At 39.3% G+C, this 22187-nt stretch overlaps 1 protein-coding gene across 9 annotated transcripts in view; it reads right to left on the bottom strand.

The window, feature by feature from the left end:
* camk1b (calcium/calmodulin-dependent protein kinase Ib) overlaps positions 1–18317 on the bottom strand; it is a 38252-nt gene extending 19935 nt beyond the window's left edge. For 2 of the 9 annotated variants that reach the window (XM_020703536.3, XM_078947721.1), the window contains exons 1-3: positions 18181–18304; positions 15892–15904; positions 12750–12863 (exon numbers count right to left, since the gene is read on the bottom strand). In XM_020703536.3, the coding sequence (XP_020559195.1) occupies positions 12750–12863; positions 15892–15902 (125 nt within the window). In that variant the 5' untranslated portion in view covers positions 15903–15904; positions 18181–18304. Of the gene's footprint in view, positions 1–12749; positions 12864–15279; positions 15359–15891; positions 15905–17622; positions 17694–18180 lie in introns of those variants that run through there. The other 7 variants (XM_020703533.1, XM_020703534.1, XM_011475537.3 and 4 more) reach the window with 5 other exon arrangements.
* Positions 18318–22187: the final 3870 nt, after the last annotated feature.

Here is a 22187-nt window from a genome sequence, read left to right as displayed (position 1 = left end):
GGATACAGTTTACTCTGAAAGGTTTTAAAAAAGCCTGATATAGGCTCTTTGGGAATTATGTCAAAACACGGTAAATTAAACAGCTAGAAAATCCATGTAGATCCAGATAAATGAATGTGATGTATCATTCATAAAGATGTAAACAAAAAAATCTAAATGCCGCAGTTATTTGATGAACCTTCTCACAAACACATCAATAACATGGTCACAGGTTTCCTCTTTTGTTCCTCAGAAGAAGCTTGGAATGCTTTTACAAAAATTCGCCAGACATGCTTTCTGCAAGCTGATTTCTGCTCGATGACCTTGAGTGGTCGCAGGAACCAGACAGTATTCATGTTGGTGATTTTACATCATAAAATCCAGCATAAAATCCCCAAAAATATCCTTCAAAGTAAAACCCCTTAAAACTGCTGATCCAATCTTTTTTTTCCCCCAGTGGTCTTCGTTCGAATATATCATTATTAGGCAAAATTTTAAAAACCTTGTCATTTTCTAGGACATAGCTTCTTCAGAGCAGTAGAAATTTGCCACTAAGTTGTAGGCAGGACTGTTAGCAAGGTAGTAAGCCTGCGCTCATTTCCCATCATCCATCTGTTTACACTCTCTCCCGCTCTCTAACTTGCAGCCCCTCATAACCCGAACCCAACATTAGCGGTGCAACAAAAAATGGCGAGCAATATTGGAGCTATCCAGCCGTTGGGGTCTTGAGCCAGATCCCAGCTCAGACGAAGAAAACAAGACGTACACGGATCTATTTATCTGCAAGTGGATGCATCAGAATGGAGAAGAGCAGGAAGCTTGTAGTTTTCAATGCAACCTCTACAAGCTGTTTCAAGATGCATTTTTTGTCTGCTCCCGAGTCAAAACAATTTGAAAAAATAAATACTAAACTTCTGTTTAGTATGTCCTCCATCATGAGAAAAATGCTACAAGAACATGTCAAAAACCTTATTTTAATTGAAGTGGTCCCTTAAACATTATGGTTAGTCTTAGATATAAACCTCTTAACACAGAAAACACATTGTGAAATAGGAATTAGTTATGATATGATCATACTGTACAGCATTTAGGAATGTAGAGACAAATGAAACTGCCTAAGTCAGACCGTTTGCTTTGGCAGGACTCCAAATTCTTCAGCTGATGTTCTGCATGCATTCTCGGACAGACCGACAGAAGTGTGTACTGTTCGCACAAACATTGAGGATAGCTGCTATTGCTAGTCACTTTTCAACAATGGGATTATCTTTTCTATGCTATCAGCCTAAGAACTGCATAATTGGTACACTATTTTTAACGAGGGAATAAATTATTTTCTGACTTAGAATTTCTCAGCTTGGTTCGGAAGAAATGTAGTAAAACGTATTTTTAGGATCTCATTTAAAAGTGTCTAATCGGATACAAATGGTGGAAGAAAATAGCATAAATTCAGAGTTTTACACAAACAGAGCAGTAATAGAAGGTTTGAAGGTTTTACGTTGGAGGTTTACTGGATAAACTTTACCGCAACAGGTCTTTACGGCTACATTTTCAGCTGCAGGCGTCATCAAAACCGTCGTTCAACTTGACGCGCACGGAGCAGCGGTGGCCGGCTTCTGCCATCCCACAGAGCATCACCACACGGCATGTGCCGGACCATGCAGGGGCGAGTTGAGTCCGGACCAAACAGGTCATGGCCTGCAGTCGCTGCCCTCCTCCTAAAAAACAACTCTGTCCAGGGTGAAGCCTCCACCGACCTTCATGGTGGCTGCTGTGCACCTATTTGGTAATCTCCAGATCCGGTCTCTGCTCTGGGATCAACTGTTCCAAAGGAATGTGGCCAAACATGTTGTGGTTCTGTCTAAACTTATCCTCTCTGATGGTTTCGCCTGTTTAAAAACACTTTGCAGGCCAGAAAAGAAAGCTCCTGCTGTTTACATAGAAGAGTTTGTGTAGTTTTGTACTTTAATTATTATATTTAACTTATTTAAACTGAGCACCGTGGGTCGTTTAAGGGGAATTATCAAAGGGAGTCAAAAACAAAGACGCTAAAAAAGGCTCTCTCTCAAAACATTGCAAATAAATTATTCCCATCAAATTTTTGTATGTATAGCAACTCTATACTAATTTACATGACCTTTTTAATAATCTATGGTGATCAGATATTAGTGTTTCAGGCCAAAACTAACAACATTCTTAAAGAATTCAGGAGCAAAAAAAAAAAATACAAAACGTACAAATGAGGATCTTATTCAACGTTTTTATTCACTATGATGTTATATTTTAACTTAAGCTCAATGTTGTCCTAAATATTGACATTTGTCATATCAGCTATAAATAAAATGAGTCAGTAAAACAGCCTGCGTAAGCATCTATTGCCTTCCTACTCTTAAACCCACGTGAAGATCCAGATCAAATGATACAAAACAATTTTTGTTTTTGCTAAAAATACCGGGATGCAGAATTAAGTGAGGGTTAAAAATGTGGCCGATAAAGAGCCTGCAGACGGCTGGGGTCTTATCGGCGGTGGCAGCGCGTTCACACTCCTATAGACTGAGCTGCATGAATGTACAACGGCATACTTTCGGAGTGAGCAACACGATAATCTTCAGAGGCCTGCTGCAGTGTGACAGATGTTACACAGACCACTCTGTTCATTAGGTTTTGGACAAAAATCGTCACGCCAACAGCTCAAAGGAACCCTGAAAACATAGAGACATGACGACACGTGAATTTAACACAGCAAACTATTTGATAAGATAAGATAAGATAAGATAAGATAAGATAAGATATTCTTTATTGATCCCACATTGGGGAAATTCAATTGTCACAGCAGTTCCAAAAAGCAGAGAAAAGTGAAAAGTGACACTTGCAAAGATTTGAAACCTTGTTTTGGACCTGAAATATTTTACAAGGTTACCAGTTGTTTCTTTTGCTTTTCTCAAAATCCGTTCAGTGGAAAACAGTGAGTCTTCTTAACCCTAGAACACTATCGCCGGGTGATTTTCACCCAAGCAAAACTATTTACAGTGATTTCAAGGAGTCAGTGCCTTCCCCAGGGAAGTCTCACGTGACCCAGGAATGGATGGACCAAAGACCAAGTTTCTAGTATCTTGACTTTTGAATTTTTTGTTCTCAAATTCCTATTTTTCAGTCATATTTTGGAACCTCCTATGTTTTTCTTTAACATTTTGTCCCACATACTACAAGGATGTGTAACAAGGATTTTATTCCAAAGTTCAATGTTGATAATTAGACAGGCATTCACTGTCGTCAGTTGAAATGGTAAATGCTGCACACTTGTATAGTGCTTTTCTACCTTCCTTGAAGGCAAGAAGCGCTTCACCGTCAAAGTCCCATTCACACACCGATGATGGTGGCTCCGCTGCCGAAACACTGGTGCCAACCTTCCACCAGAGGCAAGGTGGGGTTCAGTGTCTTGCCCAGGGACACTTCAACAAGTGGGCAGGCAAGGAGGGAATCGAACCTCCAATCTTCCGATCTGCATCACGGCCGCGCCAAAACCAAAAATGTAGATTTATGCTCCAAGGATAAGTTCTAGTTTTAGACCAACTTGTACTAAGACGATATTCTTCATTCTGCTCTAATTTTGTTCTCAGTTTGTTTTAAATGAGTTATGTTCACGTATTACACAAGTTTTTTGTCACTGCACTCAAAATAAAAAATAACAATTATGTACATAAAACTCAAAAATACAAACCATTTGCTTAGAACTAACAAAAAAATACTTATTGTTGGGCCTTTTAACATTTAATTTGAAGAATATAAAACGATCTAAGGGTTGGCTTTATTTTAACTTATTTGCTTGTGTTGAACTCCTTGCTTCTATATTTTGACATCTTAAGTAAAAAATTACTTGCTGCATGAATAAATAAATTTACAACTATCTAGTGAATTTCTCCTTAATATTAGTTTTCCTTCCCTATTTTTAGGCTACCTCTGTTTGCAATGTATGCAGGAGGGTTCCTACACAAACTGTCTTTAGTGAGCAAATAGTCCCCGTGATCTTGCTGCAGGTTCGTGTTGTGCCTTTATTGAAAGCTTAATCCTAGCAAAGGCTTCAGCTGGATTATAAAGTAAACGGCAATGTTTGCAGAGTTGCTTGAGATCCAAACAGGACATTCTTCTAGCCACCATGGGACCCATGCAGGATGAGGACACGCATGCACACACCCACATCCACATCCACATCCACACACACAGCAAAGCTTTAACATTTTCATCCTCAATAACAACACTCTACACTATCCAAACAGTGAGGTGTGTTCTCAGAGACCCACTGAAAACCTGCTCAGCAAATACGTTTAAGTGCAGCTGCACGCGAAAAAAGAAACAAGTGTTTTAGCAGTTAAAGTATTTGTACAAACTCACATCATGCACCTTCTGCTAACAGACACCTTTATGTCACTCTCCATAATCAAATATTTGCAAAGTGCAACCTTTAATAAGCATCAGTTCTTTAAATTTTAGTCTTTGTAGCTTTAAATTCCATAAAACACATTGAAAGATGACATACCGTTTTTTGTTTTTTTTTAATCCAACTGTTTTCTTATATAATTTGATGTTTTTGAGATTACGATGCCTTTTTCCTTTTGGTGATAAAAGTTCCGTAAAAACATGCAAACACATAACAAAAGGAAAACTGTGGAAAGGTCAGAGAGAGACATAAGGAAGGACCATCTGGTCCAATCAGAACTGACAGAAACCCAACTGTGATCCTGGCCCTGAAACATGAAAAGACCGTCTTTCCTCCAAGTGTCTGCGGTACAACATTTATTCATCACTACATGCATGACAGGTATTTTATATTTCACTCAAATATTATTTATAACGATTTATTGCAAATATGAAAAAAAAGCTTTGAGGAATCCTGTTTCTTTTAAGGATTTTGCAGACATGTGAACAGCTTGAAAAGTGGGGAACTTGGTCAATAAGTGACAACGACAACAGAGAAAAACTGTGGGAGGATGTAGATGACACACCAGAGCGTGTACTCAAAACCGATAGGGAGATGTTTCACTGTGAGCAGATGGGAGATACATAAGTGGGCCAGACGATGAGCATATATGTGTGCATGTGTGTGGTCGATTCCCCCCTCATCTTAAATATCCAGTTATAAGTTTTGTGCAAACCTAAAAGGACTCTGGAGGGTGGTGTCTGGGTGTGTACACAAGTTAGTTCAGGTTTAGATTTGGCTCTAGTAGTGGTTAAAGGTTAGGGATGGGTTAAACCGTATAAAATAAACGCAAGTGCACGCAATGTCCTAATAAGGCTGGCTACTCAGGCCTGTGTATGAGACTGAGCATTACAAGAACTGCAAGCCATGCCATGCTGAGCTGAGCTATGCTGAGATGCAGACTTCTGTTTGAATTAGGTCAGGGCAGGACTGAAGGGCGGAGGAGCCTCCATAAGCAGGGCTGGATTTTCAGGATCCAGTTGGAGCCGCAAAGCAATCCACAATGTTTTTAAGAGCAGAAAAAGAATAATCTGAAGGTCAGTTAAGGGCTGGGAAAGATAAAACTGCTTAATAACACGGGGAATAACACAACCTTGATTGTTTTATGAGGTCTTGAAACAAAAGCTTTGCTTTAAGGTGACGACCAAGGTGAAAATACTGAATAAAGAAGGAACAGCTTTAACTGGGTCTTGTCTTTGTGCTTGACCAGAAATAAACTAATCAGAGGCCAAGAAAGTTTTACAAATTGAGATATCAGGAGTTTTAAGATTATTTTTAAAACAAGGGACAGAATCCACTTCCGTCCACACAATAAATCAGATTATAGCTTTTTTTTCTTTCAAGATTTCCTAAAACCACATGGGAAAAATGCGTAACCGTTGACTGAGTGACCCCACTCCCCTGGCATTCCAAACAGGAAGTACTCGCTGGCTCCAAGACCCCATTGACTTCTATAGAGAATTAAACAACTCAGTCATTCTTTTGTCGGGATAACTATTTTTGCTTTTTTTTTTATAACATGTTCTCTTCCTATTTTTTTCATATTTCTTCTTTAGTGCAAGTTGTTCTAGTTAAAAAACTGACCAATCAGATGCCTCATTGAAAGACATTCAGCACATTTGATTGACAGATTCTCCAGAGTCTGTGTTCAACTGGTGTGGCCTTCCAACAAGCTCACTCCTGATTGGTGAGACCAACTCGGACCAAGCGCTGCTTACTGATGACATCTGGCTCCAACAGCGGCATCTTTAATCGCAAAAAAGTGAAAAAAAGGAAATTGACTTCATTTCCTTGGAGCCGGACGTAAGCTATGGGTGGCATCACACTCACTTGCTCCAGTTGTCAGATACAGTCAACGTGGGGAACATTATATGTGTAAAAGTGGGAGAACTGACGATACAGATTAGAGTTAGATTTCTCTTCGTTCAAATTACTGGTAAACACCATTGCCTAACTTACAAAAAAACCCTTTATCTAAAAATTCCTGATATTGAGGCTGTATTTGGGTGGCCTCCATCTGACCCCACTAAAAATAGATTCAATTTCTCACAGTTTGGACACTTGGATCTGTAGTTTAGTACAAACTGTTCCAATGTAAACTCAAACAACCAAAGTACCTCATGCAAAACCACTGGATGCTGGTTCCACCACTGTGTAGTTTAAAGACTTCACTGTGTAATATCCTCGTTTTACATTAATAATGTGCCATGCATGCTGATTGTAGATATATTGTAGAAGATAAATAGAAAAGAAAATATTCAGTTTAAAACTGGCATCATTTGACCCTGCGGTCTAGTTACAGTCATTTATGAGCACATTTCCCAGCACCAGTAGAGTCCAAACAAGAGAGAAAAAAGTATCTGAGAATGAAAGTCTGCCCGCAGACAGCATTAAGGCCTGTAGCCTGGAGGCACAAACGCGAGGGAACAAATGGAGCAAAAGGTTCCCATTTTTTCTAGCCTCAATCTGTGGTTCTGGGTCAACCATTTTTGATTATTCCGGGTGTGCAACACGGTAACACCTGATAAATTATTATTCCATCTCCAAAAAGGGGAAATTTCGTTTCCTTGGCTCATCTTTATCCTTTTTATTTACCGAAAATGGACAAATATGTCCATGATGAATTTTAGCAGGAAAACTATTTGACGTAAAAAATAAAAAAAAACATGTCACATGTTTGGGTTTTTTTTTTGTTTTGTTTTTTACAGGTGTTTATGGTTAAAAAGCTGTTGGCCACAACAGACCAGGCAGAAAGAAGACCACACTAACATGCCATTTGCCTGTAAAAAGCAGCTACAGCAGATAGAACAACCCAAAAACCTTTTTGTGCAGGCTTTTTTTATTTAATTCAGATCAACACAAACACTACTCTTTTCAAATCAATGCACCCGGTGAGGGGAGGGGCCAATGGGTCACCCTTTGACAGACACAAGCTGGCCGCTCCATCAGCACTAACGATTTTAGATGATTACGCTCCCCAGCCTCCTCTTCCTCCCATGCCCCGTCCCTTGTTGTTTCATCTCTTCTGTGTTTTTTTGCCATGTTCTCCAAGAGGAAAATGCCAAGAATTTTCCCGTTCTGCTCGCGGCATGAGAACATGCGCAGCCATTTAAATGTCACTAAAGTCAACATGGCTCATTAAAGCAATTTGTCATCAAACTTCACAGCCTGCAACAGAGTGTGGGAAAAACCTTTCATGATTTTAGCCAAGCTACAGTAAAAGACCACACAAGCTTTGACATATTCAACTGAAGAGTCTCTGCTTGTCTTTAAAGGGCCTATATCAGGGGTCGGGAACCTTTTTGGCCAAGAGAGCCATAAACGCCACATATTTTGAAATGTAATTTCATACATACAATAATGTGGTGTCCTTTTCCCACACTGAGACTTAACCTCTTTTAAGGTTCTTTATTCTGGTTAATGCTGGCTGTAACAAATGCCGTAAATTAATTCAGCAACTCCTGGATCTCTCCCGCCGAGACGAGAGCGCTTCTCCCAATTTTATATTCCCCTGCTCCCGCTCCAGCCCTCCCATTTTCCTTATTCGGCCCATAGCTGAACCCCATTGGTCCAAACTACCTAACAATAGGCTGAGCGACAGAACTGGGGGCCAATCAGATCACTGCATGATGCGTTCATTGAACTCCAGAACTTATAACACGGCCCAACAGCCACCCAGTTAAACTCAAGCCGCGACAATATGTTTAAAACTAAATATACAAGTGAATGTGTGCATTTGATGTAATTTCAACACTTCTAAAGTACAATAAGTCTGTGGATTCTTTTTAATAATATCGTTATGCTGTTGCTGATAAATGATGAGTATTTCTCGTGGTAGTTTTTGCTGATGGTCTAGTCTGGTTGATAAGTGGTGAGTTTCTGCTTCACGCAGGCGTTGAGACTTTAAACGTGATCGTTGGTCTGAATGTTCTTTAGATGTGAGACAGACTGCTCACATGCAGACGGGGAGCCAAACACACACTCACACGCTGCAGTGAGTGACGGGCAGCGGGTTTTATGTTTTTACAATCCCTGCGCGATTCACCTACTGGCCGTGCCCACAACCCCACCCTCACCCTCTGCTTTCTTCCTCACACATCCCGTCCCCGCTACTGCGCGCTCTTTCTCAGAGACGGGAGCGCACAGTTTTAGGCACGGCAATTCACAGGTTTCCGGGTGGTACAAACTCTGTGAAATAATAGATAATAGTAAAGTGATAATGCTGGCGCAGATCCTTCTCTCCAAGCACCGCTACTACTGCGCGCCTCTGGCATCGCATCGCGCCCGAGAAGGACTGGTCTGATGAATAAAAAAAAATTGAAGATTTGTCTGCGAGCCACATGTGACCATCAAAAGAGCCATATATGGCTCGCGAGCCATAGGTTCCCGACCCCTGGCCTATATCATGCAAAATCAAATTTTTGAGCTTTTAAGTGTATTATATATGTTAATTCCTCTTCAAAAACTACCCCAAAGCGGTATTTTGATTACTTCAACAAGTGGATCCTCACATTGTGACGTCACAAAGTGAGGAACAGCCCCTTCCAGGAGGAGTCTGCTTTGCCAGCTCCGCCCCCGGGCTAACGCACACACCCACCAGTGTGCCAAAAGTAATGTATCATCATATATATGGATCTAGTTTACTTTAAAAGGCTTAGGAGAGGCATGATATAGGCCTTTTAAACACTTAAGCCTTTGGTAGATTTCCTTTTTTTCAACCAAATGATGATTACCGGCATCTTCTTATTGCCTCTGGCTAACTTAGTTTACCCACATTGCTAATCCTAAATGCCTAGTTGATGATTATAGAGATGAAGTGGGAGGTTCTCTTGAGTGTCTAAACGAAATGAGCCGTTTTGAGTATTCACAGCAATAAAACCCTGGGGTGTCTCAGCGATTACAGTGAGCGTTCCATGTCGAGGTGTGGGGAGCAATTGTGTCTTTTAGCTAAAAGTCAAAGGGCAGCAGGAAACACTGGGAAGAGAACACGGCGGGGAACCCAAGCAGGATAGGGGGAGCAGGAGATGAGATATAGCAGCCAGAACGGGAGGGCGTTTCAAACGTCAAAGAAGCCGGGAAAAAAAATGCAGGTGGGGACGCTGGCACAGTTTCAATGTAGGAAATTTGCTTTGAAAGAGGGAAGACTAACGAGGGTTTGAGTTGATCGGGGGGAAAGAGCTATTGCTTGTTTGTTTATTGTTAATCCCTATCTGTTTTGATTACAGGACATATGGTTGCGGCTGGGGATTAGCGAGCATAAAAACTGATGGAGGTCAGCTTTGCAGCATCCATCTTTCTCATATATGTGAATAGCCACATTTTTATAATTTAAAACACATTTTTAGGTGACATTTGTGGAAAAGTTAAATGTACGAGGCAGTTTTGATGTCGTTTTTATTTCTATATGCATTTGTGTTCAGCTCATCTATTCCCACATCGTCTTTGTGATCCAAAAACAGTCACAGAGAGGTGTGCACGTGTGTGAGTGTCAGCTCTTCCGTGTGAAGAAAAAGGAGCCCATCTTTCCCCTGCACGTTGCACACGTTTGTACTCTGTGCTGGATTATTAATAGCAAAATAGCAAATCAAACTTTGTTTCCATAGTGACTATTTGAGTCCATTATGGAAAGTGTCTTCTGTTGTTACCAAGACAACAATCCAGCAATGGCAAATGAATGTGGCACACAGCTGAGCGATGTCTGCTGGTGATCTCGGCCCCGATCCAGGGGCAGGTGGAGAGCTGCACGAATGAATGAGAGCGCCGAAGGAGCAGAAAGGCTTTTTTTCCTGCATGAGCCCATCACAACGACCTAGCAGGAAACTTCCTGCCAGTTTAACCTTTACATTTTTTTTAAACCAAATCGTTAATTCTTTGCAGATTTTCTTTCCAGAACTTCATTTTGTTTCCACAAACTGTTTGTTCTCAACAAGTTTAAAATAAAATAAAAATTGTTTTTCCAATTGGTTTTAATAAAATAGTTCCTTAAGAAGAGGCGTGACTTATTTTCATGAATCAAGTTCCTGGTTTCACTTTGATAAAATTACTGGATCCTGGACTAACTGCTATGGGGATTAATAAAATATTCCTCCAAGGGAAATGCCTTTTTTGGAATGAATATCCTGTTTACTGACACAGAAATAAAGACCAACAATTAGGACAGAGGGATTTATAAAATCCACTCTGATAAATAAGGTGTTTTTGGTGTTTTTAACAGTCTTGCACCATTTTTCCTCACACATACGAAGAAAATTCAGCTTAAAATTGCATTCCTGAATATGATTTTATTCAAATCGCTGCAAATCAGGAGCAGGCAAATAAATGCAGTTAAAACAAAAAATAGAGTGTTTTTGTTAAGAAGAAAATAAAGTGGGCTGTCCACAAGCGCCCTGTTCTGCTCCATGTTGATGTACTTGTAGACGAATGCGTTCATGTACGCCTTTGTTTTCCCCATCCGAGCTGGAATCTGGCTCTGGACTGTACAATACTGCTCGTCATTTTGTTAGGTTGGGGGTGCGAAGGGCTCTAATTTAGCAGGACAGGGTGTAAACAACAGAGAGCTTATGGGTGACAGGAATGGGGGTGGGATCGCTCCGTGTCACCAGTCCTGCCAACAACTTAGAGGTGAATTCTAATTAACTCCTGCTGCTCTGCAGAAACTATGTCCAAGAAAAAGACACAGGTTTTTTGTTTTTTTGATAAAAACATCATAATCGTAATGGAACGCTTTGAAATTAGACCAAAAGAAGATCAGAGTGGGTCTTTGAGAGTTGTTTGTTTTGTGTTTTTTGTGTAATATGTCAGGAGCTTTCACTATAAAATAAGTAAGTACAGTACATTAGAAAAGAATTGACATAAAAGAGCCGAAAATTGTTGTGACAATTTTGTATAGAAAGCAGCATCATTAAGAAACCGCAACGAAAGCCCTTAGCTGAGTCTTGACAGGTGACAGAGTTGCATGCAAATTGTGTTTTTTACTAAATTAAACTTAACAAATTGTCCATGCATAAATGGAATGCCTGCCTATGTACCAACACAAAAACTTTTATTTAAACTAAATTTAAGACAGGAGTGCAGCTGGTGCCTTACACAGCAAAAGCTAAGCTTATTAGTAAGAAACTGACTAAAAAAGGAGAACTGGAAGGACAAACTCTCACCAAATTTAGCATGACATTTATGAAAGGAACACTGAAATGAACAAATACTTTTTTCATCTGTCGATGGGCAAAGTTAAAGGGCTCCAGCAAATAGTTTAAGGTGCATTTCCCATGTTTTGCTCCTTAATACCACAGATCCAGACCAAAACAAATGTTTCTAATGACGCTTTACCAACAATATCAAATCTTTAAAGCTTGATAGATTCAAAGTGTAATTATTACTGGGAATGGATGTGCCTAATTTTTTTTTAAATATCCTATTTCAAAGGAAAGAAAATGATCAAATCAAAGGCTAAAAGTACTCATAAAACTCTGCAAAAATCTCTAATGTAACCCAAAATGCAAATTCTCCATCCATCGCAAAACCAGGTTTGCTCACAGCTCAAACAGACACAAAACTCAATCAAGAGCCACAATACTTTGCCAGACTCCCTAAAACAGGGGTGTCAAACTCATTTTCACCGAGGGCCACATCAGCATAGTGGCTGTCCTCAAAGGGCCAAATATAACTTATACATGGAACTAAATGTAATGAGAAATACATGGAACTACTCCTTAATGTTAAATAACTCAATATTTATTTACTATAACTTTTTAAAGTGACAATTGCAGTTGCATAGAAAACATATGTTTTTGCTTTGTTACTGTAGCATAAATGCTTTTAAATTTGATTCTGTCAGGTTAGGTTATATTGACAGTGTTTCAGTCCTAATGTATAGTTGCCCAATCCAATATTTCAAGTCTGATTCCCCCTAGATGTGAATAAATACACACCAATTTTTATTTTCTATTCTAAGAAATTAAAAACTTTTATGCTCTCGCGGGCCACAGAAAATGACACGGTGGGCCACATTTGGCCCGCGGGCCTTGAGTTTGACACATGTGCCCTAAAACATCAAAACATGCTTGATAAAAGCAACCAAAGCACGGATGAAAATGACGCACCTACACCCACACCACTTCAATCAATGCCACAGCATTAGCCGCAGATAAAGAAATACATGCAAACCTCTCCTGTCTTTTGCAGACCTCACCTCATGCAAACAGATTTGCATTTGCAAAAAACATTAATTACAAACATCTGCATTTTAATAATTTCCCTGCAACCCTCGCGGTGGCAGGGTTTGCTGCTGCACACTTACGTTCCCAGAATTTCTTTGAAGTCATACTGCTCCTTGACGTCCGTGGTCCTCTTTTTCCAGGAATGGCTGTCCTCGCCCAGTGGCATGTTCTTGTTGTTGCGGTCAGAAACAATACTGGTGAGGAACAATAAGAGGGAAACATTTGTAACTGGTAGGAAAGCAGAAGGAGACACAGGACTTCACTGAAGCTCACTTTTTTTAACGGACATTTGCTTCAACACAGATGTAACTTTTATCAAATTTTAAGGAAACTTTGATCATTTCATTGCAATTAGTCAGCTGTTAAATATAAGTTAACCTAACCAAACATGTTTTTGGTGCATTTCAGGGGACCGAGTTATCATATTAAAAAATTCTCAGATGAATCTTCGGGGATTGAATTTGCTTGGGTGTAAACTGGAGACCATGACTGTGATGAGCGTGTGAATGTGTGTGTGAATGGGTGACTGCGAGTATGAGGCTGTAAAGCGCCTTGGGCCTTTGAGGAAGGTAGAAAACACTAGAAAAGTATACCTCGTTTACCATTTACCATGAGTGATGCGTGCTTTTACAATTTGTGATGCCAAAGCACAGGAGAAAATTCATTTTATTGTACAAAATATGTATTAATTATGAATTTAAAATGTAATTATTGACCAATTTATAGTTGCAAGACTAAGCTACAACACCTGGAAATGTCTCAAACGCACAGATTGTAATGTAACTCAGGCCTCCTCGATGATACTTCACACATATCGTTGAATAAATTTTGCAAACAAATCAACAATTGGCATTAAAGAGAATTCATTATTACCATTATTTTCATAAAATTTGTGACACAGAGTTTATCTATGGGGTGAGAAGCAATACAATAAATATAAATATGTTGAGTCAATAAATTTGGGTATGTAAATTATTTGATGACAAGCAGCATCAGAAGAGCATTAACTCTTTGTTACATTTAATGTTTTTGGAGCCAGATTAGACATAAACTTTTCTATTGCAGAAGGCCTTTTGGCTGCAAAAGAATATCATCTTGCAGAATGCATGCATGCATTCTGCAAGGATGAGCATGCTATAGCCCAAACTAGACTTGAAGACTTCAAAAAAGCCAGTATTTCCTGATATCACTTCTTTTTGCGGGAGTTTCACATGTAGATGTTTGTCTTTGTCACAAATTGAAGTGAAGCTGCGATCACAAGGGGCTGCACTGTCACAGTTATTGTGATCCAAGTCCCAGACCAAAATAGCCCTGTTCATATTAGCATAACTTCCTCCCTCCTTCTCCCTTCTTGCTTTCTCACAGTTTCACAGCTCATCTATTATAAGGACGAGAATGTAGAATACAATTCTAAAATGAGTTGAGGGCTGTTTTTCTGAAGGTTTGATGACGGACCAATATGTTGCATTTTTTTTTTAAATGCCAGAACCAGCTGGTAGCTTTGCCACAGACAGGATCAAGAGTATATTTGAAAGTAAAGAAAAACACTTTTAGGCTACACAACATGCAACTGAAGCCAGAAGAAAGAGAAGGATTCTTTTCTCCAAAGCATTTCTGGTTTCCTGCAAACACAAACACAGAGCCCAGTTGCTACCTTGACTAAAGCCAGAACCTGCCTTCATATACGGTGCCATGGAAACACAAAGAAACTGCTGTGGTATCCAAGTGTCAAAGTTGATTTAGTGTCTAATGGCAGGTGGCAACAGTATTTCACATTGATAGCAGGTGAAAACAACTAAATCTGCAGCATAAATTCTTATTTAACCGCTTTTAAAAAACAAATACGCTTTAATAAATCGTTTACATAAGGATTTTTTTTGTTCAATTTAGGGAACAATATAGAAGGATTGGGAACTAAACTTGGTACAAACCTGCTCTCTTGATTGCTGTAAATCATAATATAAAGTAAAAACTGACGATAAAGGAAGTGATGTTAATTTAGACATTGCGTTATTTGCTATAGGAAGCCACAAGAGGAAGTTCTGTTAAATGTCTGTAAAGGAAGTGCTGAAACGTGTTGCAGTTGAGACTGCAGAAAACCGAAGCCTTTATCGTGTGATGAGGTCCGGTCACCATTTAGATCATCTGTAGTTAAAGAATCCTTTTGAACAGTAAAAGCCTCCACCCGCCCCATGAGACTTAATAAAAAATTTAAAAAAAAGGAAAACAGTCCCCCGTCCCTCCCCTCACAATACTACAGACAGCTACTTGTTAAATTTAGTAGAAACTGCGCCAAAAAGCAGCCTCAGCTGCCCTGGTATTACTAGAAAACGGATGCAAAAAGCCCACACCCTCTGGAGGTTGATGAAGAGGTTGTGCAGAAATTCTTCAGGGAGAGATTGGCAATATTTCATTTTTAAACCCTTCAAATTAAACAGTTTTACAGAACATGGGGGTCAAATTAAAAAGGTTAATGATATCATGCTGAAAATAATGGAATAATATTAATTTGAAGCTAAAATATTTGCTAAAGCTGTAGCTGAAATGCTTTAAAACACCTAAGTCAATTGTTAAAGATTGATTAAACTACCAGTGGAGCTTCAGGTTCACCTTCTTTGACAGCTGATCATTGTGTTGATGCACGCGATGACCGCTAAAGGGAACAGCACCAACTGAAGCCGGAGAAGCACTGAAATGTAGCATCTCACTTTTCTGTTATGGAGTTTTCTGATCACTCATGCATCGAAAGGATTTAAGAAGACACAAGTGCATCAAACGTCTATGTGTTTACATCAGCCTTTCATCAGAAAGACCCACAACACACACACACACACAGGTGCTTTCCGTCAAACAACACAAGCTGCAGGAGTTTTCAAGTCAAACACGAGCAATGAGGGCTGTTTTCCAAACAGACTAATGCTATAAACAGCAGGATGAGGTTGATGTTTCACATGGACAGGAGGAGGCCACAGCGAGAACATGTGGGACTGTACGGGGATTTCATAAAAGCACATGCAGGAGAATGGAGATGGCCAAAGGAGCTCCTCCTCTGCACCGGCTGGTGACGTGATTTGAGCCAGTGGGCGCTCAAACCCAAAGAAGCAACGGGACTGCAGAAGCCTGAGACGGTAGGATGCACGACATCATGACCGCGTTCCCTGAGAAGAAGGTGACATGCAGCATTCGCCCGGGAATATTTACAGAGAGAGTCACTGTACTCACTGGTTTCCCATTCCTTTGATGAGCAGAATACAGAAAAAACACACATGCACACGTGACGACAATTAAATGTGACAAACGGACACTTGGTAACAAGTTTTAGTGCAGCATTTACCGCAGCGGCATACAAATACCATTAAATATACAGAAGAGTTAACTGGCAGGACGCATTTGAGCAAGCCAACTTCTTTTTATGATAATTGTTTGGCTTGGCTTAGAGGAAAAAGCTTCAAACATTTAAAAAAAAAAAAAGGAAAAAAGCAAAAAGAAGTTTGGCTTTACTTCCTTATTTTGGCATCTTTTCTCAACAGGAAGTCTATGGCACAGCTCCAAACTGTGGCTGGCGGTAAAGATTACTCAAACACAAGAGGACTGCTTTCCTACAAATGTGCATTTAGAAAGCTAAAAACTAATTTATTTGCTAAAACACACAGCTTAATGTTTAAACAGTCTGCAACATTGGAGTATGCGCATTTACAAGTTGAAAAAGACTAATGTGCTGGAAAACACGGGCCAAAATATCCTGTAATAATGAAGAGTTTTCTTTGTTTGTGCTTATTTTTGCTTGCAAACACTGATTCATCAGAAATTGCTGCAGCTGCTTAGGGTTTGTTTAAAGGGGAAACTTTAATGCTGAAAGGTATGAAAGTTTCCATCCATTCAGTTCTGTCTTTACTAAGTTTTTGGGCTTTAATTTCAACTTTTAAAAATAGCTTTAAAAAACTCACTTATCAGTTTGTATTGACTCTGCAAACTGGTCAATTGGTGTGTAATCAGCCATGCTATAGTAATATAAAATATGTTTAAGGGTTTCGTTAAAGTCCCACTCCAATCGTCTCTCGATTTATCCTAAAAGCGTTCCCAGTGATCTTCATTCATGATTATGTCGTTTTTAGACTAAATCAAGAACATAGTTTCTGCAGAACGGCTGGAGTTCAGCAGTTGTTCGCCTCTGAGTTGTGGGTCTGCACTTATTTCCCCTCATCTTTTTGTTTATACGCTCTCCTGCTGGCTTACGGCCCCTCATATCTCCAACCTAACAATAGCAGATTTGGAGCTATCCAGCCTTAGTTTTGATCCAGATGCCAGCTGGAATGAGGGAAATAAAGACGTTAATGAATCTATTAATCTGCAAGTGGATGCATCAGAATGGAGGGGAGCAGGGAGCTTCGGGCCCACCGATTGTGGTTTCTATGTGACTGCTGAGCTGACTTTTCTTTTACTGTATAAGGGGAAAAACTGCTACAAAAACAAGGTAAAATCTCCGTTTTCATTGAAGTGGGTCTTTAATCAATAGATCTTTCTTCAGAATTAGGTCCAATTTGTGTTTTGTTGGATGGTATCAGTAGAAACCCGGTGCTTCCCAGATATTTACAGACCAGTACAGATAGTGAGATAAGCACACACAACAGGATGAAATGAACAAAATGCTTGATAAGGTAAAAGCGAACCACACACAGGGGTCCATTCAAAGATTTTACACAGCAGGATGAGTCATTAAGTCAAACTGCTGAACTCAAGGCCTCAGCAGTGGGTGAGCACCGTCTCCTGCGGGCTAAAGACAAGCGAACGGCACAAAAAGGTGAGTCATTTTTCTATGAGCTGACGTTTCTCCCACCATCCTTTCATTCAGAAAGCAGGTTTCAAAAGCTGAATATCAAAGATGAGACGGAGCCGTCTGATTGGTCAGCTGCTGTGGATGGAGAACAAAAAAAAAAAAAAAAAAACTCTCACCAACAGCAGCTTTACTGACAGGTGAGTGGACTTTCTCCAAGATCCCAGGTGTGTGCTAGAGAGGTGAGGAACTTGAAAAGAGGGATGGAGAAGTGAAGTTTAAAAATGACAAGTTTAGAGAAAATGACATTTTCGGGACCACAAAGCGGATTAAGGGGCTTTAAATCCAGTTTACACCAAACGATTTCATGTGGGACTCATAATACTGTGAGAGGAGAAGAGAAAGCTATCATGTCAATCAATGCCATGCATGTTGTTCCATGTCAATCTGCAGCTGCAGTTACATCCAGGTCTTCCATGGGAATATAAAAGGACCAAACACCAGAGCACTGCAGCTCCAAGCGCGCGCGTCCTCCGCCGTTTAAAGCCTAAAAAACTCCCGTTTCAGGTCGCCTCTGAACACAAAGTAGTAACGAAAAGCAGAAACGCTGCAGCGCGTACGCAAAGCTAAGCCAGCCAGCCTGCCAAAACTCTCGACAACAAAAATAAAACGCTTCTCGGTCTGACGCGGTGTACCGCGGAAGTTTGTCACCCCTGAACAAACGCTGCCCCCCCTACCTGCGCGCGAGCTGTCACCGACTTGTCCGGTCCCGTCTGTGTCCGCTGCTCCGAGCTTTCTCCGCGAATCTCCACCAGCGGCGCTCCCCTTGACGTCACCTCAGGGCAGGACGCCAAACGGACCAATCAGCGCCCGCGCTCCGGCGCCCAGGTGAAACGGCTCTCTCTCTCAGGTGTGGCCTTTTTTTCCAGGAATACACTATTTTGAATTTGTAAGCGAAAAAATAATATTTGGTCCAAGTTATTTTCTAACTGATCAAATTAAATCCAATTATTTTGCTACTGACAGACTTTCTGAATAAACCGTTCATTTTGCAAGACAGCACATATTACATTTTTTTTCTTGAAAGGTCTTTTTTCTTTCCTAAAATTCTGTTTTTGCTGTGTTTAAAGTTTATGTGTTAAAAGCAAAAAAAAAAGAGGGAATGTTTATCATACAATCACAAAATGAGCATTTTTTTGCAATCTTATCGACTTAGCCTCCTGATTTTATTATAACCTTTATATTCACAAAACTATATTTTCAATAAATTATATAACTGGGCATAGATGATGTAATCAGTCATTAAAATTAGCCCATTTTTGAGGACAAATAAACTTTATCAAATGAAGACCATTAGCAGGTAAAACAAATTTTACAAAAATATCGTTTTTTCCAAATTATGCCAGCCTTTGGCTCATTTCAGTCCTGGTTGCATGAAACTGTCCTAATTATTTTATAGCCAGAATGATGTCAAAGATCTCAACAATACCTCCTTTTCTAGATAGACAACAATGAAAGCACATGCAGATGCCATATTTCCAGGCTAACCTTAGATGTTTGTTTGGAAACTGACACATTATTAATATTACATCTATCAGTAACAGCATTTATTTTTAAGTCATTCTGCTTTTAATTTTCCTATTTTTGAGTGTCTACATTAAATCTTTCTTGCCTTTTACAATAAAAGCCCTCCAGGCATCTGGAATTGTCAAATGCAGAGATACTTGCAAGATGTAATAAAAGAATTGTCAGTCTTACTACTCCTGAATTTCTGCATAAATTTGTGGCAAAAGTATGAATTAGGTATTAATATGATGGTAAGAAAACTTGACATAGGTGGTGGAGTGTGTCTATTAGTAAGTGGGTCGAGACGGTGAGGTATCCTATTTTAATTTAGGTGCTTAAATGCAACATAGCAAGTACATTCACCACACTCTCAAGTTCTACTTTTCATATAATTTTGAAAATGTAAGTAAATATCCAGACCTCTTTAAATTTCACTAAATTCTTTTTTGTTTAGCTTTTAAACTAAATATATAACAGTACTCTGATGGATTTGGAATTGAAATGGATAGTAACCTTTAAGTTAATGTTTGAAAAATCAAAGATCTTTGATATGTAGAAGCCTCCTCTTCAGATGCTAAGGTCTAATTGGACAACCAACAGAGTCGTTGTTTGATGAACAGGTGTAGGGTCTTACCTCATTATTTCTTCTTAAATTAAGCAGGTAAAAGGTCTGGAGTTGAATATTCCATTTGCATGTGAAAGCTGCTCCTGAAAACGTGCTGTCAAAGAAGCTCTTGATACAAACGGGAAAAAGGTCACTGTACGCCAAAATGAAATTTATTTTAATTTGGCTGTAGATGTCAGCTGCTCAATAAGAACACTGTGTGGTCCTAAAATAACAAAAAAAGGGGGCATAGTTATAGTTTTACCAAACAAATCAACTGATTCAATGTGCATTGCATGTGCATAAGATGTCATCTTGGATTTGTACAAGTAAACATTAAAAGAAACATGACCTAATCAATTTTCTTTGGAAGACTTTACAGGGTAAACAGGTCAACTATTATACAGTATGTTCTTAGCAACTTACTTTTTCATGCAGCACTGTGTAGAACATGCTCTGCCAATCTATCTTCAAGAAGAGCTCAAACAAATGTCAGCAGTCTCAAGAAAGGTGTGAATGATTTGTGAACTTCCAATAGACCAAAACTGAAAGTCAGAGAGAATCACTAACAAACTGGTTTCCATCATGGAACATCCACCCCAACTTTTGCTTCCAAGACTGCAATAAAACATTTAAAAATTCCCTCTTCAGAAAAACCTCAGAGACGCTCTGTAAATCTCAATGCCCACAAACATTAAATGATCCGGGGAAAATTTCCAGCATGCTTGTGAAAGTTTACAAAAGAGAGCTTTTCTCGGTTTCAGAATTGTGAAGCTGGACACTCTGTTGAAAGGAGGAACTGCCAGTGGGATTTGCTGCAACTTTACATAAAATCCCAGTTCTAGGAAAGGATCAGTCATTAAAAAGCCTGATGCTGCCACCTGTAGGGTAATCTGTGAAAACTGCTTTTTTGAATGACGACGTTGACTTATGGTTTTGATAGTGAATTCTCTAAGGAAAAAAAATAAAGGAAATGGTTGTCATGTGTGATTTGCAGTTTGAAAGTTTTATCTTTGACCTGTTTTCCCGTGTGATTCTGTGTAAATCGTGTATTTTCTGGACCAATAATGTTCCTGCAAGCATATTTTATTCAGAACGAGTAAATGTAAAGCATTATAAACATTCCAGTCTGGTTTTGTTATGAAAATTACTTTTTAACGACACACTTATGGTTTAGAGACTTAAATGCGCATGTCACTCCAAAATGCTGGGGGATTATGAATGTATTTAATGTTTAAGTTGGTTATTTAATATAAATCTGAGTCTTACTCTCTTTACTACTAATTTAAAAAGAAAAATCTGTAAATATTTTTATTCCTAAAGTCTGATCCAGATGCCTGTTTTGTTGATTTATTTATTTTTTTGCTCTTGCACATGCAGGTTGGATCAAAGCTAATAATTCAAAGGAAGAAGAGGACGTTCACTACTTCAGTCTTCATTATGCAGATGATTTTAGTGTTACTTCAAAAATACGAGCTATCTTCACACAATATAAAGCCGTATCACCGTATTTCATATGTTGCTCTTTATTGATGGATGGAACCACTGCTGGCCTTACGATGGACTTGCAAACCTTCCAGGTTGTCGCCCAACAGTGGCTAGGATAGGCTCCAGCAACCCTGCGACATGAGAGAGTTGAGCTGGTTTAAAAAATACATGGATGGTAGGAAGAACCGTTTAACCGTTTTTAACCGAGTTAAAGTTGAATATTTTTGATTTTAACCATGACAAAAGATATTCCAGTTAACAATATTTTATGAACAACCAACACTCCTGTAAACTGAGAATAAAATCAGAAGTTTGGAAAATGTGAACATTTACAGCACTTTGAGTTTAACAGTCAAGTCATTTTGTTGACGTAGTAAGTCATCATTTATAACATTTACATACAGATCTGTGCGTAAATGTGGTTTTGTCTGTGTGTATCAGGCAATCAGTGCGTACTATTTAAAGATTTGAATGCGTAGGAGCCGTTTTGAACTTGAAGTTAGTTTTTAAGATGGTTATCATTTTGTATTTTTGTACTCACACTTTTTAGATATTTGAGTGTAGAGGTGAATACACAAGTGCAAGTGTACAAAGTTACGAACAAAACGTACTGTTTGAGTTACAAATCAAGCACACACAAACCCAAAGTTACACACAAACGGGCAGACATGTTAAAGAATTAGGCACACACAAATCTAGAGGTTCTATTTGGTCTCCATAGATCTTCCCGTGGCATCAAAGCGAAGTGCATATCTGCAGCTGACAGGGAGACAGTCTCAGCATGAGCTGCCATGTTTCCTGGCCCACTTTATGAGACACCACAACGAACGGCAGAAAAGGCCCTGGAACTGCCCTGCAGTGGGATTGTTACTCCAGCCTCCTATAAAAAGGAACATAAACCCTCACAGTCACTCCCATTATAACATATTTCTTCTGCTCTTTATGTTTAGATTGTACTTTTATTATTGATTTAACTGTTTTGAGGGGGATAAATTTGCCACCAGTTCAGGGACAACAGATTAAAAAAAACAAAAAACGTTATGACAATTATTATTGTGCATGTTCTACCTGATGCCCTGACGGTGT

This window comes from Oryzias latipes, chromosome 5 (assembly GCF_053564925.1).
Source record: "Oryzias latipes strain Hd-rR chromosome 5, Olatipes_Hd-rR_3.1".
Taxonomy (NCBI): Eukaryota; Metazoa; Chordata; class Actinopteri; order Beloniformes; family Adrianichthyidae; genus Oryzias; species Oryzias latipes.
The sequence above is the reverse complement of the archived record's forward strand: the minus strand, read 5'-3'. Positions and strand labels throughout refer to the sequence as shown.